We start from the raw sequence: 21301 nt of genomic DNA, 5'->3' as shown, positions 1-21301 counted from the left end.
ATGAAATAATAAACACTGCGGTACTAACACAGCGGTACCTTTTGTTTGGGGGCAATTTGCTTAGAATTTATGTGTTTCTCATGAGTTCATAAAAAATGGCATTGGTAGTCTGCCACTTGCCACATCGGAATATCCCAACTTTCCTGGAGCTACAGAAAAAACACCCCCACACACTAGCACACACCAATCTAAAGTTCAGATCTTTTTATAGTAACATAGAGGCAGGCATATTAAATTATTATGCCACATTTCTGCCAGGTTTTGACTTTTTTTGAATTCTCTGTTATAAAGCAACCAAAGCATTTCCCAAGGCCTGCGGCTGGCGGAAGAGTCTGAGAGAATACCCCATACAGGTTAACTAAGGCATCGGCAGGTAGGCAGGTAGGTAGTGAGCCGGCCAGGGATGAAGAGGGGAGCCAGGCGGCAGGCAGGGAATCAGGGACCGCCTCAGTCAAGGTCAGGAAAAGTCGCTCTCAGGGTTGCCATTGAGGGACTCATGTGTTCCTGGTTACTAGCCTGTGTTCAGTGCTCCGTTCTGGTTTTAATCCTACTGGGCTAGAGATTCTCCCCGCTTTGAAGTCCGGGGCTGCCGGGGAGGGAGAGTCCTAGACATCAGGCTTCGTCATTCATTCTCAAACCGAAGGGATCATGAAACCTGCATATAATATAGCTAAGTCAAATGGTGAACAAAGAGATGCTGTTAGTCCATAGCGTTTGTTTGCTTCTGAAGAACAGCTGTGAGCTTTAGTGATCATCCTTGTGGAAGTAGGTCTCTGAAAAACATCCTTCAGCTTCTTTTTACTCCCCCGGTGTGACGATGTGCTACATTGGTGTGTGTGTGTGTGTGTGCATGCGTGCGTGAGTTTGTTTATTTCTTTCTTTGTTTCCTTTTCCTGAACTGTACTTAATTCTGGGTGTTCGGCAGGCAGCCTTGGTTTAGTTAGCATCACTTTGGGGCGAGTTTTCTGATTGCTCTGTCTTTCCAGCATGTAGACTGTGTGTCCCTCCTTTTGAAATGTTTATCCTGAAGCTTCCTCATTTTTAGCCGGTTTCTCCTCTAGTGAACAAAAGCACTTTTGATGTTCTAAATCATACCCTCTTTCGCATTTTTATGCAATATTAACTTGGAGGAGAATTTTAAGAGATGAAAAGATGTGTGTCTCCCTTATCTCTAGCTTTTGTAAGTTTTTTTTTCCTAAATCGATCTCAATTAACTTTGATTTCTTTCTTGAGAAAACCATGTGCTGAAATAATGCTTTGCCAGATGTGAGAGTGGGTTCCGCCCCCTCCAAACGCACACTGAAGCCTTGTCTTCGTTCTAACGTTTTCTAAATCCCACGTTACATTTATTGGCATAGAGTGAATACCTACTTTATCTTGGGAATATACTAATATTTTAACATTGTTACTCTTCTGGTTGCAGAAGCTACTTTCTCTTCTCTTTGTCATTTAAAAGTTAGCCTGTCCCTTATATCTAGCCTGTTTCTGCCAATTTCTGATATAAGTCACACATTTATTCATGTTTCTCTTCATCCGTGAGCCAAGGCTAACATTACATAGCATGGTATTCCCTCCGAGCTTTGCTGGGGTCTGCCGGACCAGGCGGGAGAGTGGGGCAGCCTTCAGCCCTATTTCATCTTCTGAGTGTATAAAACCATTCTGTTCAGTGCTTCAGGAAGGGAGATTCTGTTTTGCAAAAATTATTTAAGAAGCTGTAATTTTTGTCTTCTTTAATTAGCACGACTACGCCAAGTCCACGGTGCCGATTTTACTTTTAAACCCTCTTCTGTGAGTTTAGATTCTTAGATTCTTTCTCTCCATTTGTGAGCAAAAGAAGGAGCTGAGTAATTCAGGTTCCCCCGATATTTACCACACCCATTGCTACGCTGAACTTCTGTGCCGCTGCCTCGTACTGTCTGTCTGTTTTGTTGATGTGTTTGGTTTTGCTGCATATTCAAGATATCTTATTATTATTATTTTTCTTTCTTGTGCCTGATGCTGGCTCTCTGGCTGGTGCAACCCATCCTGTTGTTATGTTTTGTGTTAGTTTAAACTCCTGGCTTATTCTTTCAAGACGTGTCACGGGGCTTTGATTCTGGGATTGTAAAGAAGTTGGAGGTGGTGAGGTGTATGTGCATGAACCCCTCGCTTCCACTCTGAGGCCCAAAGCCTTGAGTTTGTTCCTTGTGATTCTTTCTGCTCACTGATTCACAGCACAGTGTGCCAGACGATGGAGTTCATGTCCTTGGGAGGCCATGAAAGAAGCTGGTTCTTGGGTAGGTGGGAGATAGAGTAGTGTAGCGGAGTAGACCCTGGGTTGGGGAGTGCTTTGTGAAATTGCATGTGTTCCCTAAAGATTCTGTTACCTCTGCGTAGGGAGAGAGGTCTCCATCTTAGAACCGCTGCTTCGTAAGGCTTTATTCCTAACGGGGAGCATCCTTATTTATGTAAATATCAACTCAAAGAATAAGGAGGGCATGCTATTGTGAACACATATCCCAAACCAAGACATGTAAGAAGGCATTGTAGGCTGTGGGGGCAGGAGGGAGGAGATGATAAACACAGGTCCGTTCCATCACTAATTCTCTCATTGATCTTGACTGAGGTGAGGTCTGGACTTTCTGGATCTCAGATTTGGTCATTTAGAGATGAGAAGCTTGGACTGGAAAGTCTCCACCGCCCCCCTAGCTCCAAAGTTTCATTTTTAAAAATTATGTGACCCACTCAGCACTTGCTTCTCACTAGTTGATAGCAATACCGAGGATGCCAAAGGACTGAAATAAAAAACAAGCTATCATGTAGGGTTTTTTTTTTCTGTTATAGAAACCAAAATTGGATTGTCTCATAGTTCTGTGTAGTTGCGTGATAACAATATATCATTCAAGTAGTTGACATTTCCAGATCGAATTTGCCTTTGTTGATTTGGCTGTAGATTATAAGCATAGCCATAGGCTAACCACTCTTCTGACTTAAAACCACACAAGAACGATCCAACAATGACAAATTTCTATTTCTTCTCACCAAACCATGCAAAAGAGCAAAGATATTAATAGAAAGTAAGGGGGGAAAAAGAGCTAGTCAGTGATCCAGATATTTTAAACATCTTGGTATTTGGAGGCATCTGGATAATTCACAGCTTTTTTTTTTTTTTTTGGTTCATTTATCATCCAGATGTTTGCCATCATGGAAACACCACTTGAAACTCTATTTCAGCTAATAACTCAGAAGTGGAAAAATTCGTATCTTTGTATGTTTGTCCTTTGGTGCTCCATTTCTCCCTCACTCTTCTTCTAAGTACCTCTTCTTTAAAATCTCCTGGGTATGTGGCAATTTTGCCAGATGCTTAGGTGTTAGCCGTCACATATCTTTTTTTAATCTTCGTGACCATTCTGTACCCTGTCTGCTTGAATTATAGATTGCATTTGTCAAATAATGACACATGCAATTGGATGTCTTCTAAGACCTTTGAAATTCAACTTCCTTGAGTGGAGATTAAAGTGGGTATTATCTGTGCTGCTGCAGTCAAGCCTGGGGTGTTTGGAGACCTGCATAAAAGTTTTTCTAGGCCGGTCAGTTCCAACTTTTTCGGTCTAGAGGGAAGAAAAACAGCTACTTTTTTCTTCTGAAAGGTAGAAATGGATACCCTAAAAACTGCCTAAAATGTGGTCCCAGTTAGAAAGACCCTAAAGTCAGCAGCTTTTTGAGACATGTCTGTCCTTCGGAGTGGCCTGAATGTGTGTTTCTTTGGGCGTTCAGGAAGCGCTATCCGTCGTGAGCGAGGACCAGTCGTTGTTTGAGTGCGCCTACGGGACGCCGCACCTACCTAAGACGGACATGACCGCGTCCTCCTCCAGCGACTATGGACAGACATCCAAGATGAGCCCACGCGTCCCTCAGCAGGACTGGCTGTCTCAACCTCCAGCCAGGGTCACCATCAAGATGGAATGTAACCCTAACCAGGTGAACGGCTCAAGGTAAGGAGGTTGCTGACTTGTTCTCTGGGACTTCTGGTTTTCCTAGCCCTTGAAAAGTCAGAGTAGAAGTTAGTCACGCTACTCCAAAGATTATTTCAGAAAGTAACACCACTGAACAGTCACACTGGGCAATGCTGGGAAAATGTGTTCTCCAGTGGTTTGCGTTGAGGACAGAGGTTGTAAAACCGGTAGCACGTTTACCAAGAACTCACTTTGAAGATGTGGTGTTCAAATCCATTTCCCAGGCGTGAGGGCTCTGTGGGAGGAGGGCCATGCCTGCATATGGCAAAATTCATCTCTGAGGTTTTTATTGCCTGGAAAAGAATGCTGTCTCATGTTTTTATGGAAGGAGAGTGTCAGCTAGTGGCCAGGCAGCATAGCAGAAGTCCAAGCCATTTGACTTTGCTAATGGACCTACTTTGTCTGTCCTCCACCCCCACCCCACCCCTCTTCCCTCTCTCTGCCCATCTTTTCATGCATGCTGTTGCTCTCATCTTTACTTACACTTAAAACCAAGCTCCCACGTCGCCCCTAATTATTGGCTTTCCTGAGTTTGTCATGCTAATGCTGCGGTCACCTAGAATGTATTATTGAATGCAGAACAATCCCTGGCAATCAAAGGCATTTCATCGGATGTAGTTTTGAAAAGTCAAGTTGATTTCAATTATGATATAATACCCCATATGTATTCAGGGAGGAAGAATATAAAACCTCAGGACAAAGAAAGGATAATTTCTTTTAAATGTTGCATAATCTGACAGTTGTAAGAACAGCTCACATTTTCGAGTACAAAGCCCTTTTATATCCAAGACCCTGTTAATCTTCCAAGCAGCCCTCTGAGCGATGCTTGTCCCCATTTGATGGATGAGGAAGCTGATGCTCAGGCATTTTCTGGCTAACCCAAGATCCCCACTTAAAGCGACTCAGAATTTGGATTCAAACCAAGCGTATCTGACTCCACACCCAGTGCGTTTTCCACTCCGTTGCAGCTATAATAGACCCTTTTTGTTACAGATATGCTTTAATACTAAATACGTTTTTTCTAAGTGTCATGTTTTATAACTGCGGAAACCGTTGCGTCAACTTCTAGTGTGGCGTTGACAAAGGTGCCAAGTCACAGTACCTCAGAGGGAATGTCAACAGTGCGGCTGGATGTGCCAAACAGGCAGATGGGAGATGCCAGAACTTTCCTGGACTCTGAGCAATCAGTTCATTTCTCTGCATCTAGTTTCTTCTTGAAACTGGGAACAATAAATCTGATGTGGAATATTGATACAACACAGGTCCCTTAAGTGGAATTCAAGCCAAGGCAAGCCCATCTTGGACCTCCTCAGGAGATTAATTCCTAGACTTCTGAAAGGACCTTGGTAGAAAATGCGATGGTAGGATCCAGGATACCAGAGTCCAGGGTGGTTATTCATTATCTGTAAATTTTACAGGTAAGTGCTATCCATCTGATAGAATGTTTCCACTGATCATTAACTGTAAATATTCCTGAGTCTTAGAAGAATGCAGCACAATCATGTTCTAGAGAATGCAACAGTGTTTATGTAGAAGAATAATTGTGGAGCTAACCCTGGAATCCTTGAATGGATTCTATTTGTGAGAGAGTCATGTGATCCCCTACACGCCAGGATAGTCAGGCTGCAAACACAAGAGCAAGATGCATGTCTAAAGCTTTCTTCTTCGAAGGCTAGTTTCTACCTGCAGGAAATACATCACTGTGTGTGTGTGTATGTGAGAGAGAGAGAGAGAAGGAGAGACAGGGAGAAAACACTTCGGGCAAAGGGGCATGGAGATGATTTCCAGCTGGTAATAGCAGAGTGAGCCGTGCCCTGGCCCTTGTTTCTGGGCTCTGGCCCAGGACCAGCTCCAGGAGCGCTGGTCCGGATTTAGCAAGCCTTAGAAAGGAGACTGAGTGAGGAGGTGAGAATGGCGTTGCAGAAACAAAACTCTCTCTTGTTCTCACTGTGCTATTCCTGAGGTTAAAAACAGAAAGAAAGAACAAGCAGGCTGCCGTCTGGCGGGGGAGACGCAGATGCTATTTCCTTTGATGCTGGCCTGTGCTTTCCTTCACCAGCTCATGTCCACTTGCCCACCTGGCCAGGCCTGGGCAGCCTCCCCAAGCTGAGGCGGTGACCACAGGGATTCTGGACAGGGGCTGGAGCTCAGGTGACCCGGAGCCTGGCCAAGGGGCTTCAGTCCCCAAGAAAGTCACGGCGGCCTGGGCAGCCTTTCCCACATTCTTCAGCTGCATCCTGGGGAAGGCTGTTTGGTGGTTCTCCTCTAAGGCAGCTGCAAAGATGGGGGCTCAGCTCGGGGTCTCTTCCCTGGGAAATGAAACTGTTTTTGGAGGAATTGGACAGTTTTCTTGCAAGGAAGCAATGGACACTTTACTATCTTCGCCTCTCAGGCCCTCACAGAATTCTGAGATTACTCAGAATGCTCCTGTCATAGAATTTTAAAGGCAGTTCCAGCTTTTGGAGCAAACTGAGATGTGTTTGAGTGGTGGATACCTAGAAGTCAAACGTATCACTCTCCTCGTCTTCCTCGAGGATTCGCAGTGGTGTTGGCCTGTCCATGAAGAGGACACGATTGACTCCGTCTACTTGGCATCAAGGTCCACACGCTTCCTTGGTAGAAAATGGCGGGCCTGGCATGAAATAGAGAGGGAAAGAGTTTATCCCTTCAGGCACTTCCCAAGTTTTGTGAAATTGAGCTATGGTACAGAGGTCAACTGGTCACTGGGCGTCACCATTTCCCACCCCCAAGAATATTCAGGGGAGACAAGAGGGTGACATATATTGATCCTCTTTGTAGAAGAGAAGACTACAGTGTTCCTGCCCATCCTTCCCAGGTCTCAGTGGGTCTGCAGGAGTTGAGCGAGGGGCCCGGCCTGGTGTGCCAGTCGAGGTTCTCCAGAGAAACAGAACCAACAGGATGCATATTTAAGAGATTTACAGGCATACCTCGCTTTATTGCACCTTGAAGATATTGCATTTTTTTACAGGACCCTCCACCAGCAAAGATTATGGCTCACTGAAGGCTCAGATGATGGTTAGCATTTTTTAGCAATAAAGTTTTTTTTTTTTTGAGGAAGATTAGCCCTGAGCAAACATCCACCACCAATCCTCCTCTTTTTGCTGAGGAAAACTGGCCCTGAGCTAACATCTGTGCTCATCTTCCTCTAATTTATATGTGGGATGCCTGCTACAGCATGGCTTGATAAGTGGTGCATAGGTCCGTGTCTGGGATCCGAACAAGTGAACCCCAGGCTGCTGAAGGGGAGTGCACGAACTTAACCGGTGCGCCACCAAGCTGGCCCTATAAAGTATTTTTTAATTAAGATATGCACATTGAGTTTTTAGACATAATGCTGTTGCACACTTATTAGACTGCAGTATAGTGTAAACATAACTTTTACATGCGAGAGGAAACCAAGAAACTTCGTGTGACTCACTTCATTGTGCTATTTGCCTTATTGTGGTGGTCTGGAACCGAACTTGCTGTATCTCTGAGGTGTGCCTGTATTTTAAAGAACTGGCTCACGGAATTGTGGCAGTTGTCAAATCTGAGGTCTGTAGGGCATTCCCACAGGCTGGAAACTCAGGCAGGCGTTGACACTACAGTCTTGAGGCGGAATTTCTTCTTCCTCAGGAAAATCTCAGATTTTGCTCTTTTAGGCCTTCCACTGATTAGGTGAAACCCACCCACATTATCAAGGATAATCACTTTTATTTAATGTCAGGGGCTGTAGACGTTAACCACATCTATGAAAGACCCTCACAGCAACACCTCCATCAGTGTTGGATTACAATACTAGGTACGATGGCCTGGCCAAGTGGACACAAGAAACTGACCACGCATGGTGCTCCCGGGCCCTGTGCTGGTCAGTGTTGGTGGAGCCATGCCTTTCGGACCAAGGTTCAAGGGCTTTGGGAGAATGGAGGAACTTAGTTCCCAATCAAACGGTGGAATGCTATGAAACCTCGGTCCTACTGGGCTCGCAAACTCCTGACGTGAAATACAAGTGGTGAAACGAGATCTGTTGCCATTTTCACAGAGCTCTATAAAACGTAAGAAAAGGAAAACAGGAGAGAAAGGAATCACTGCCTTGTGAGCCAACGGGGAAGTAATTGTGGGTTTGGCTTGGCTGCTGCCATATCAGAGGGCGAATTTCTTGCAGACACTAATCTAATGGCACGTTGTGTAGACACAGTACATCGTTTCTCAGCTTCAGTGGTCCAGGCCACCCTCCTTTCTCCTTTCTTCACTCCAGCCTCACGCACAAGAGACCCCCAAGTGTTCGCACACTGGAGAAGTGTCAATGTGCAGCCAAACTGGAACCAGCTGTTTCCCTGCGTGGTGCACACAGAGGGCCCTGCTGGGGGTTCCAGTGCCTGCCTGGCCTCTAGCAAGCCCCCTGCTGATGGCCTTAATTCGCTGTGAGGTTCCTAAGGCTCAAACCACTATAGACTGACAGGATAGGCTAAAAAATACGCACACCCACTCACACATGGTCCACAGCAAAATTGCTTTCCCATTAGCAGGCAGTACCGTGTGCAAAGCAGGCTGATTTCCTCTATCTAAGCATCCTTGTCTTGGAGATTCAGGCAAATATCGGGCAGGTTGCCTTGGGCATCTCCTTCCTCCTTCCACAGGCTGTGACAGATCCTTGTAGCCCACCTGGAGGTCATGGCAATTCCGTGTAGGCGCACCTGGAGGCTCATTGCAGCTGGGACTTAATGAATTTGTGTGTCACGCTGTGAGTGCCACCCCTAGCCCTGTCCCCAAACCTGGAGTCATTCACTTATTGTTGGAGTCTGTCGGGTGAGGGCTCCCCCTGGTGTGGTGGTTCTCATAGTGGGTCCCCAGGACCAGCAGCCTCAGCACCACCTGAGAGCTTGTTAGAGATGCAGATTCTCAGGCCCCGCCCCAGACCTGCTGAATCTGACAAGCCTCTGGGATGGAGCCCTGTTTTAACGCGTCCTCTGTAGATTCTAATGCTCACTGGTCTGAGAACCACTGTTCGGTTGCAGGATCCAGGGAGACGAAGAACAAGAATTCCTCGTAGCCGGGTGAAGGTGGCCCGTAGAAGGAATAGGCTGAGAGAAAACCGCATGCAGAGGAGGGTTTGCTCCCAGGAAGTCCGTCTGCCTGGGATGGGGAACACCTTTCTCACCTCCCGCCATAGTGGCATTTTGTCCGGCTGAGCCTGTGCCGTGAGAAACGGGGAAGAAGACTCACTGTGTGGCGTGGTTAACTCTGCTTAGAGTCAGAGAGCAAGGTGCTTTGGACGTCATATTTTAAAAGCATGCCGCCTATAGTGTGATGAAGATGACAGAAAGGAGAGTTACCTGATTGGTCCTTTGTGGCGTCAGACGTACTGGTTGTGCACGCCATCCTTCATTCACCCATCGAGTACTTATTGAGCGCCTACCATGGGCAGTCACTATTCTCGGTCCTTGACGTACAGTCATAAAACATACAAAATAATTCTGCCTCGCTAAGTTTGCTTTCTAATGTGGAAGATGGCCATGGAAGCAGAACGCTAATTAAAATATATGGCAGGTTAGATCGTGGTGAATGCTAAGGAGAAAAACAAAGCAGAATAGGGGATTGTAGTTGTAGATAGGGTGGCCTGAGAACCTCACCTATGAGAAAGTGACATTCGAGGAAAGCCCCAAAAGCAGTGAGGGAGAAGGCCCCATAGTTAAGCATCAGAAGAATATTCCAGGCAAAGAGAATGTTAAGTGCAAAGGCCCTGAGGTCAGCCTGAAGTGATGGAGGACAGTCATTGCTCTTGTTTAGTGACCAAGGGGAAGAGGAGGAGGAAATGCGTTTAAGCAATCGTGGGGCCATGGAGGGACTCTGAGCTTCACTCTGAGTGAGCTAGAGATCATTGGGGGACTGTATGCAAAGGAGGGACGTGATGTTACTCAGATTCTGCAGGATCTCCCTGGCTCCTGTGTGGAAGCTAAGTCCTGCTAGGAGGTCCTTGAATGAATTCAGGTCAGAGATGGTGGGGGCTGCTTGAGGGTGGTGGCGATGGAAGGGTGAGGAGAGGTGATTGCATTCTAGACATATTTTGAAGGTTGAAATGATGCACTTTGCTAATGGGTTGGACCCATGGAGTGAGGAAAAGGGAAGCGAGGAAGAACCCAAGGTTTGGGGGCTGCATCCCACATGGGGGGGTGGACAAACCACAACTGGGAACCCACCTGAGATAGAGCCTGGGCCCCTCTAGGGTCAGCCCAGACCCTGGGGACATGCACTCAGCTCTAAAGACATCTGTCAAAATGGGAGGAGCTCTTGCCTCCTTGCCTGAGTGCAGGGGATCTTAATTCCTTAAACCACCTGCCTCAGCCACAGTGGTTGTGCCCCCAGGGGACATTTGGCAATGTCTGAAGACATTTTTGATTGTCACAACTGAGGGTCATTCCTGGCATCTAGCAGGTCGAGGTCAAGGATGCTGCTCAACACCCTACAACACACAGAACAGCGTCCCCCCTAAAAAAGAATGATCTGGACTCAATGTCAGTAGTGTCACAGTTGAGACACCCTGCCCTAAACCAACATTTATTTAGTGTTTCCTCTGCACCGTGCACTGCGCCAGCTGCTGCGAAGATGAGTAAAGAGAGGTTTGCGGTCCATCAAAGGTGAAAACGATTCTGTGAGATTGAATGACAAGGACAAGTAGAGAGGGATGTTCAGGGTCCAGCCCCAGCAGGGAAGAGGGTGTGACTTATTCTGCCTAGACAGGGAAGAAGGACCCCAAGAGAAACAATATTAATCAATATTTCTACAACACACTGGGATTTATTAATCGATTTTAGGATACAATACGTCATCCAATTTCCTCCTTAAATCTGTGAGATGGCGTTTTGATTATACCCATTTTACGGATGGAGACCATTGAGTTTCCAAAAGTTTTCATAAGTTGCTCAAGTCCACTGGTCAAAGGCCATTTGACCCAGGCCTGCACTCCTCTTTGCTCCCTAGGGGCTGCTTCCTAAGGCCGCACATCTTTTCTGTGTTGGCAGGGACAACAGTTTCCTGCAGGTGACGGATGAGGCATAGAATCCAAGCACCGATGTGTTTTGATTTCTTGTATGTTACACATTTAAAAAACTTTCTCTGCCGCCTCATTTTATTTCATTACAACAGGTCAATTTACCTGCACTCACCTTTACATTACCTTCATGAAGTATCTCCAAACAACATAGCATTTTAAAAATAATAAGTGTGTGGGGCTGGCCCGGTGACACAGCAGCTAAGTTCGCGCACTCCACTTTGGCAGCCCGGGGTTTGCTGGTTTGGATCCCCAATGCGGACCTACACGCTACTTGTCAAGCCATGCTGTGGCAGGCGTCCTACATAAAATAGAGGAAGATGGGCACAGATGTTAGCTCAGGGCCAATCTTCCTCAGCAAAAAGAGGAGGATTGGCGGAGGATGTTAGCTCATGGCTAATCTTCCTCAAAAAAAAAAAAATTAAGAAAATACTAAGTGTAATGAGGAGACCTACAATCTGAGCACAAAAGTGGCTCTCAGTAAATGCTCATTGGGCTGAAACTAAAGATGAAAAATTCTCAGTTATAGGATGGTGACTGTTCAAGTGCCCTATTTGTCATTGTGTCGGAAGAGGTGCTTTGCCCAATTACTACCTACAAAACAGAATTTTGGCTGAGGGTCTTTTAATATCAGGATCTCTCGTTTGATGTGCGACACTCAATATTTGGTATTTGAAAGTGGCTCACGGGGACCGGTCTCGCTCTGTGCCTTTCTCCTTTGACTCACTGAGATTTGACTTAACGCCTATCTTCTTACATTTTCCATGAGACTTTGCATATTATTTTAGGACAGTGAAATTCACAACTGTAATTGCATTTGCTCTTTTCTGCCTCAGGGTTCTGCATCAGATTGGCATAAATGATGTCTCCCCATTAAGCTCGGCCACCTTCCAAGCTGTGGGTGGCACGGCGTTGGAGACTTGCAAACTAGTGATTTTTCCACACTGTGACAGTGAGGTCAGTTAGTAATAGCTTGTCCTATTTCTAAGGGGCCTTGAGTCCTTACGGATGTCAGTTCATTGGGCTGCAGAAGTGAGACGTGGTTTGAGAGAGCCTCGCTCAGGGGAAACTTAGGAAGAGAGACAAAAGCTCTGCTGCCGCCTCTCTGCCTGGAGCAGACTTTTCCTCATCCTTTCTCCTTTGCAGTCATCACTCGTGACCATCTTTGCTATCTCTTGGGCTGTCAGATGGATGGGCGCCATTTTGCAGGAGAAGATAGTCTAGGAATTAATGCTCTACATTATGATGCAAGTGAATTCTATTGGGTCCCTGTGGGTATTGACAGCGGGCACAGGGGGACTGCTTTGGCATTTTCTATCTTGAAAGAAAAATCATTTTGGTCAACCAGAATTTACATAGCTTGTTACGAAAATAAAACCCTGAAGTGCCATAATGGCAATTGGACTCAGTTCTTTCTTCTCTGAGGAATAAAAGTGTTTCTGGAAAAAAAAAAAAAAAAAGAACTCCTAAGATATAAAAGACACCGTATCTCATCTTTATCATGTAATTCTCTGTAGAGATCTTATTCTATAGAATATTTTATTTCCAAATGATGAATCCCAAAAGGATGCGTTTTCCCCCCAGTTTTCAAGATCTAACGGTGACATGGTGTTGCCGATACTCATTTTCAGCTGTGTAGACAAATATGTACTTAAATAATGAAACTTTCTCAGAGAAAGTTCAAACCCCTTTTAGGGACAAAGAATGAACTGTTGGTGAGTTGGTGGTGACTTTTTAATTAATTTAGTCTTCAGCTGCTTGAGAGAAGGGGGAAGGCAGCAGGACTGGTGGGAAGAGACTGACATTCCAGGTGTAAGAGAGAATATTTAGTAAGGGTAAAAATAACACACAGCTGTGAAGACAAACAGCTACAGTTTCGGTTTGAGCCCTGAGTCCTGCATGAATCATTGCCCAGCTCCACCCGCTGCTCCGGCCGTGGGGTCTGAAGCAGCTTTTCCACTGCCTCTGATTCAGAAATAAAACAGACCCACAAATTACCCCGGAGCTCTGCAGACAATCCCCTCCTTGTCTGGGCTCCTAAAAATACGTTTTGTGGTGACTTTACCTCAATTCATGCTATGAAACTTGATTAGGAGTTTGTTCGGTCGATTGGGACTAAGCATGTGCTTTCAGGATTCTCAGGAAGAAAGTCACCTGAAAAGGGATTTATTTGCGTTCAGGGTTGAGGCAGGCGTGGAACGCGTGCCCCGCCCAGCCTCCTCGTGTGCCCTCTCACGGAGCCGACCTCTTCAGGTTCTTCGGATAGAGTTGCCAGAGAAAAGCTTCTGTATTTTTCCCATGTAGCTTCATCACCAAGTTCCTCCTTACATGAAATCACCTAATAAGCCAAAAAGAACATTCTGGAAGACAGTAACATTCTAGTAAATAGTAACGAGCTGAAGACGGCATGGTAGTAAACACTAGCTTGCTGACTCACGTAAGAGTGAGGGGTGATGTGGGGCGTGGTCTTCGAGGGCAGGACAGGTTATGTGGAGTCAGGAGGGGTCCTTAGCAACTCCCATGCAGGCATGCTGAGATTAGGGACACCGATATATCCCCAGCACCTGGGACAGTGCCTGGGAGAGACACTTTCTCCATAAATATTTGTTAAATGAATGAATGAATTGAGGAGGCTCAGGGCCAAAAGGCCAAGGAGAACCTAAGGAGTGTGCATTTACCTGAAGGTGCCACGGGCCACAGAAGGGCAGAGGGTGCCCGTGGCCCATGTGGACTTGCATTTGGGGAACATCACGCAGGTAGCAGGAGAGAGGATGCTCTGGAAGTCAAGCTTGGGAAGACTCCATCAGCGTGGGATGGAGAGCGAGGTGGCGGAGGGTTGTCTCCAAGGGCAGAGGAATTCAGGACCAGGAAGGAGGATGGATCTTGAAGAATGGGTAGATTTTCAAGAGGATTGGTGGATTTGCCCCTACCCACTGGAAGTTGTTATGTTGATTCTCCAAATTCGATTTTGACTTGCCTTGAACTTTAAGGCCGAATGCCTCTGCTCACTGTACTGAAATGAGGGTGAATCACGCATTTAAAGTGGCTGGTGAGCTCAGGGCTGTCTCTTGGGGCTACATTCGGCGACATTCTTGGATAAATGAGGTCCATTCACACTCGGCTCAGACGACAGCGGCGGACTGAGGCTCCATCCTTGTCAAGCTAATGGCCACGTCTGTGCCATTTCACTGCAGTCTCTTCCATGATGGAATCTGCTCTGCTGTAAGTAGAGTCTGATGTGAGAAACCAAGGTCAGATGCCAAGTTTATTTTGTTTTTCAGAAACCAAAGCCCTAATTTTAATTTCTCGCTGTCTCTTTACAGGCACATTACTCCTTTGCAAAAAAAGGTATTATGTATGGAAGCAGCTAAATGAAGCTTTTGTCTTGGGTTGTTTTCCACTTAATCTTAGAAGATTAGATTGACTACTTTCCCAGTGGTCTCCTTCTGTCCCTGTCCTCGATTCTCTCTCTTCTCAGGCCCACGCCCTGAGTCGGACTTATTCCCACTCTGCACTCTTAGCACGAGAGTGTCTCTTCTGATCTCTTCTTACACTCGTGCGTGTTCACCCATCATCTATGCAGAGTGTGCACCATGCTGAGCACCTCAGGGACGTTTTGGGGGAGGAGTGTATGACATTCAACTATAAATTGAACTGACCAATTTTTTTTTAACCAGACATCAAAATTCGTATGTATGTGCAAAATAACATGGCCATCTTCAGCTCCCTGGAGCCTCTGCGTTTGTCTGCACATGGCTGCTCCTACCCCATTCACATCTGCAGCTCTCTCCATGGCTGTCCCCAGGGCCACTCCTGGGATGTTCTTCTGAAAGTACCCAGTAGTGATGAGACTGAGTCTTCTGAGAGTCCATGCATTATGTTTTATGTCTGTGAAAGAGGCTACCTGTGTGGAGTCACCGGTGAGGTCCTGTAGTGTGGTGGTCAAGGACTTGGACTCAGGACTCCAACTGTCTAGGCTCCAATCCCAGCTCTTGCACTGCTGGCTGTGTAACCTTGGGCACGGTGTCCATGCAACCTCTGTGCTCTTCACCTGTCACCTTGCTGCTGCTTGTTGGTGTTGACCTCGCGGAGTTGATGTGTGGATGAAATGAATAATAACAGCCAAGACGTGGCGTTTATCGTGTGCTGGGCACCATTTTAAATGCTTTAGCCATTTATCTACTCTAATGTAAATACATGAGAAGAGTAGAGAGCCATCCCTAGCCTGAGTAAACAGTCCAATACTGGATAGAAGATGAACCAAATAAGGTCTGCAAATAATTGTTTGCTCACAATGCCTTAGGTGCTCTCAAATTTGAATTTAAAACACAGAAATTAGAAGATTGTGGAAACTGGAATACAGAGCATTCCATCTTTCAAGATCTTTTGTTTTTTAATTATGCATTTATTTTTTATATTTCTGCACTGATGTCTCTGGTGGGCCAGTTCTTTCCAAAAGCAGTGTCAAGAAACGGCAAATATGGAGGACTGGCTGAGGACACAGTCTCTCGATTTCCGTGGCTGAAGCAGCTGAGAGCTGTGTGCTTGTTGCCCCTGCTTTGTCGCCAGCCCCTCCTGGCGCTGAGCGGAACGTTCTTAGATCTGTTATGGGATGCTGTGTACGGGAGGGCTACTGCTTGCTACGTCACCCAGTTGTCTTCAGGAGAGGCCACGAGAGAAACTGCTCTCAAGTCTCAGCCCAGGAAAAGCTTTGCTTCTGTTGAATAACTGGTTCATTTTTATCTTCTTGACACCTTGAATTGTAACAGGACGCACTTGCTTCTTTGCTTTGGCTAGTGGGAAGCTCAGAGATCAATTGATGTCCTACCTCTCGCAACTGTAAATAGTAAGCTTATTCAGTGTGCTGATTTCATCTCTTGATTAGTTACTTTTCTGCCCTTATATTCCATTCACTTCCATTCCTTTGATTATTTATGTTATCATTTTATCTTGTGCGCATTTTTGTAATCCGCCTCAGACTTCACGACAATTAAGGAAGGGTAAGGGAATAAAATATATTCAAAACCACCCCACATGCACATAAATATAACTCTGGAGTTGCAGAGGAAAGTGATGGGATCTCCTCCTTAGAAAGACGGTAACATAAGCTAAACACTTGTTCACTCAAGAAGCTTCTGGAGAGTCATGCCCGGGAACTTGCGATTGGGTTTCCTCCAGCTCTCTGATTCTGTAACCAGATGACAACGCAATCAGATTGGACAACGTGTCTGACTTCTCATCTCAATGTAAATTTAGTAAAATTCCCAATGTCTTTGATATTCTTTGCCATTTCCTTTCCCCGTTAATTCAAAATATTAGTATGTTTTAAGAATTCAGTACTCATGTTCTTGACTCACTGGAATTTAATTCTCTAAATGCTGTTTAAGAGTGATTAGTTAATTGATGCTCAGCAAACCAACTTAATTGGGTATGTATCTCCAGTTGTCAGGAGAAGGGCGCCAGCACCCCATCTTTTTCATCACGAAGGTTGAGGGGTCTTTTTGTACTATTTCTGTATTCCCTGGAGTGACTACAACTTATGCCCAAATTCCATGGAAATCTGTGAGATTGCTGCAGAGGCCAAACTCCTGAGTTGTGTGGCCCCAAGGGTGTGGCAAGGGAGTTGGGGAGTGACACGCCCAAGTTTTTGGCACCCCAGCAGTTGTCTGATGCCTTGGCAAAATTATTCCTCCCGAACCAGCCTTCCCCTCTGGGGCGCCCTCAGCCCAGTGTGGAGCTCCACCTGCCGTGAGCAGAGGTAACCAGCCGTGCCCCCAGCTCCTCTTCCCTCTCCCTGGGATGCCACGTGTTATGTGAGATTGTCAAGACCAGTGTTTTGTGGGTAACAAATAGAATTTGATAATATGGTTAAGACACAATCATTTCTTATTTATTTCATTTTATTGTGGTAAGAACACAACATGAGATCTACGCTTTCAACAACTTTTTAAGTGTACAATACATTATTGTTGACAAAGGTGCCATGTTGTACGGCAAATCTCTAGGGCTTTTTTTATCTTGCTTGACTGAAACTTTGTGCATGTTGATTAGTCACTCCCCATTTCTCCCTCCCCCAGCTCCTGGCAATCACCATTCCACTCTTTGATTCTCTGAATTTGATTATTTTAGATGCCTCATGTAAGGGAGAATCATGCAAGATTTGTCCTTCTGTGGCTGACGAATTGTCTCAGGGTTCTCAGCATAATGTCCTCGGGGTTCATCCATGTTATCATATATTGCAGAATTTCCTTCTTTTTAAGGAGAATAGTATTCTGTTGTATTTATGTACCACATTTTCTTTATCCATTCATTCTTCGATGGACATTTAGGTTGTTTCCACATCTTGACTGTTGTGAATAGTACTGTAATGAAAACAGGACAGCTAATAGCTCTTTGAGATCCTGGTTTCAATTCTTCTGGATAAATATACATTAGAGGGATTGCTCGATCATATGGTTGTTCTTTTTTAAATTTTTCAAGGAACGTCCATATTGTTTTCCATTGCAGCTGTACCATTTTGCATTCCCACCAACAGTATGCAAACGTTCCAATTTCTCTACATCCTCACCAACACTTGTTAGCTTTTGTTTTTCTATAATAGCCATCCTGACAGGTGTGAGGTGATATTTCCTTGTGGTTTTGATTTGCATAATAACTTTTGTATGCCCTTAAAAGAAAGAGTTTTCGAGAGAAATATCTTGAACTGTGTTTATTTGCAATAAAGAAATGTATGCCCCAAATAATAAGACAGAGACATTTCCTATTCACCAAATGATTATCCATTTAGCAAGCATCTAATGAATTGCTGTACAGTTTTCTCAGGAACTGGTAGAAAACGCATATGCAAATACTAAGAATACAGTATTTAAAGGGATGCTCTTTGCTTTGTGCATTTTGAAAGCAATGCATTGAATGTCCCAATCCTCATCATGTTAGAGTAGAGAACTCGGGACCCTCCATTCTAGGCAGTGCTTGGGCAGGTGGAACACCAAGCAACTTGTGGAAAGTGGCTCCCTGATGACTTGTAAGCCTTGCAATGCGCAAGGATGGGGGGCTGCAGTGCAGTAAACAAGGAGACAGATTTCCTCCGTGGGGATCTTTTCCTGTCACACCTGGGCGAAGAGCTGAAAATGTATTATTGTGTGGCTTTCAAATACACACTTTTCAATTCTCTGAATCATATTAGGTTTCTTTTTCTTAAATAAAGCAGCGTCTAAATGGATGCCCCTGAAAAGAATTTCTTCTCCAGGAGTTGCCTCTATTTTTCACTTACATCTTTTTATCCATTTCCTGGGGTTGTCACACACCTGAGGTGCTGGGGAATGAATAGTCCCCGGGGTCGGGATGGCGTCCTAGAATAGGAATGATGTATGTATTGCAATGCATACCGTAAACCAGAGTAAGCTGGGGGCTGGAGAGTTCCTGATGCCTTTCTGAAATGAAGGTCTATTTGCCCTGTAAGGGATAGCAGCTTACCTTTGCTCTGTGGAGGCGTTCTGTGTGGGGGCTGGAAGCCTGGACAGTGAGTTCAGGCTGCCCAGCTCAAGGCTCAGCTCTACCTCCTGCCGGCTCTGGGACCTGCAGCAAGTCCCTTCTCTTGGGTCCTTGGTTTCCACCTCTGAAAAGTGGAGAGGATGCCAGCGCCTGCTGCCCCGGGCTGTTGGGAGGACTGATCACTGTGAGCTCTCAGAACGGGGCCCACACCTATAGACGTTACTCTTTCACAGTTAACATTTCCAAGAGAATAAACAAGAGGAAATATCTGAAAAGTGAGACTAGAACCAAAGGCCCCTTTTTTCGTTGAAAACCTGCTTTAAATCCCGCATATCGGGATTGACCCTCTGAGGTGACCCTTTCTCTTCTTTAGGGTTGGAATTTCCTTACCTTTCTTAGAAAACCTGTTTGAAATGATCAAAAACATGGTTCCACTCCATCTTCCTCTGAAGCTAAAACAAAATACAATGGAAAAAAGACTTTCTTTTTCATTGTTCTGAAGGTACAGCTTTTGAAAACAGGGTCTGATGGTCTCATGTTGCTGTTTTTTGCAATGAAAGCTGGAATAGGAAAGCTTGAGGTGAATTTTTGTCTTCTGGTTATAAGATGAAAACAAAGTAACTTTATTGAAAACTTCTCCTATTTTAAATACTTCCACTCATTTTTGGAACCCTCTGGTAAAATGCAATTTAATAGCTCATCCTTTTTCTAGATTTGATGAAGGATCCATTTTAATGCCATAGGAAAAGTGTTGTGATCCACGCCTAGAGCTCACTATTAAGAATTAAAAGACAATGAAAGAGTTGGTGTGAAGGGTCTGTATTCCCTAATGTCCCCTAAATCTATAATTCTATACATCTCTTTGACCTTTAACTTTTTAGTGATTAACTGCCTAGCTGGAGAAGAAAGAATTTACGGTGCGTGGTACACAGCAGGCGCTCAATAAACATACCCTAAATGGATGAGTGAATGAATGAATCTGAGCAGTGCTCATCCTAGACTTTACGGTTGTTACTTGACTTTTGCTCATTACCTGAGTAGCATCTAAAGTCTTTTTCCTAAAGAAGCAAATCCCTTTAACTCTCTTCCCTAGTAACTTCTCTTCTTGAGACAAATAGACCAAAACATACACCCTCCACTCAACCGATGGAATTTTCCAAAGGAATAGGAAACTAAGTCTCAAGCAAAGAGATTCATGTTTTGATATTAGGATGGGTCTTTTAGAGATAAATGTTTGAAGCCAGGAAAAATAGCATCAAGAGGAAATAATGCATGTGGAGGCAGTGTTGGAAACATAGAGGATCTGCACCATGGGAACTCAGACGGTTATTATTTTTAAACTTATTTCATGTTAGTACAGCTGTGAGGATGCTATGAAGTAGAGCTATGTATTTCCAGGCCCATGGTAGGGCCTTAGTCCTGGGTGATCCTGACTGTAACCTCCATCCACAGACGAATCTGCTCCTTCCTTGTTGTCAACCCTAAGCTCCCTCCATGAGCACCAGACGCATGTGCTAGTGATGCTGAGAACAAACCTATATTGCAAAGTTTCCAGATGCTGAACAAACTCTTTCCAGGGCACTGGGCCTTTGGTCTGCCCTTCCTGTCCACACCCCTGCCACGCCTTTGGTCTGGAATGACCTTCTCCATCCCACCTCAGCCGTGTCCCACCCAGAGAGTACCCTCCCGCCTCACGTGCTTTTGACCTTCTCTGACTTGACGATCAAGTCAATGCCTGGCCATAGTTCCATGATTCTGCAGGTTGACTGCAGAGCTCCAACTAGTGAGGTGTGAATGAGACAAAGAGAGGCTCATTGGAGTGGAGCCCACAACTCTTAGGGCCTTAGACGTTGGGGTGGAAATCTAAAATCCAGTGGAGCTTTGTAGTTTCCCAAGAGTATGAAAAATCCTGTATTGGGTAGAGCTTGAGAGGCAATTTCGAGAAATCCACCTTAGAAGACGTACCCAACTACCAAGACCCCCTCAGCTGCAGTGATCCTGGGTTAATGATCTATGGGCTAACCATCTAAGAAGGTGTCGGCATGTTTTTCCGCTTCCTGGTTAAGCTGGATTTTCTACTCGGAGTTTCCCTGTTAGATATGATTTCATCATGTCCTGTAACTTTCAAATGTCACTTAAACTATCCTTTTATTTTTTATTAATAAAAAAACTTCTTTTATTTTTCTAGAAAGGCAGTTTTTTTCTTTATCTGAATGGTTATGGCTGCCTTAGTAACAGCAGTCCTGTGAAGTGTTCCCGGGGTCCAGCTGCGGAGTCCTTTCTGCGTCCACACAGCTAGTTTCACACCGCCTTTCCCAGTTCTAGAGGGCTGCTGGAGTCTCCTCTCAGGCTGCCTCCCAGGGCACAAGTCTTGCTCCCTTCTCTGCCCTGCCTGCCTGCACCCAAGCTTGGAGCATTGTGGGTCTTCAATGCTCCATATCTACAGATTGACTGCAGGGATTTCAAAGTCAACACGGGGATTTCATTCTGAGGTTTTGAAGAGGAACGTTGTTCTAGGATAAGCCTTGTTGAGTGCCCCCCGTGTCGCCTCCCAACATCTGCGTGCTCGGCCTGTTTACTGTCACACAGCGAGAACAAACGGCACTTCACTGTTCCCGGCAAGTGTTTCCCATCACTTGTCACAGATGGAGTTTTGACATGACAGTTTCAGGAGGAGCTGGCTTAACAAATAGAAGCCAGGTGGCAGCTTTGTTTCCCACGTGTCCGGTCCGTGCTTTCACCGAGCATGGGCACTGTCTTG

The 21301-nt window shown here is 45.3% G+C and overlaps 1 protein-coding gene across 7 annotated transcripts in view; it reads left to right on the top strand.

Annotated features, from left to right (window-relative positions):
- The window catches only part of ERG (ETS transcription factor ERG), a 256908-nt gene that overhangs the window by 194004 nt on the left and 41603 nt on the right, over positions 1 to 21301 (top strand). For all 7 annotated transcript variants that reach the window (XM_014862020.3, XM_070488877.1, XM_070488878.1 and 4 more), the window contains one exon: positions 3757 to 3974. In XM_014862020.3, coding sequence (XP_014717506.1) covers positions 3757 to 3974 — 218 coding nt within the window. The remainder of the gene's footprint in view (positions 1 to 3756; positions 3975 to 21301) is intronic.

Source organism: Equus asinus, chromosome 18 (genome assembly GCF_041296235.1).
Source record: "Equus asinus isolate D_3611 breed Donkey chromosome 18, EquAss-T2T_v2, whole genome shotgun sequence".
NCBI classification, from domain to species: Eukaryota; Metazoa; Chordata; class Mammalia; order Perissodactyla; family Equidae; genus Equus; species Equus asinus.
Note: the sequence above shows the minus strand (reverse complement) of the source record. Positions and strands in the feature narration are given on the sequence as shown.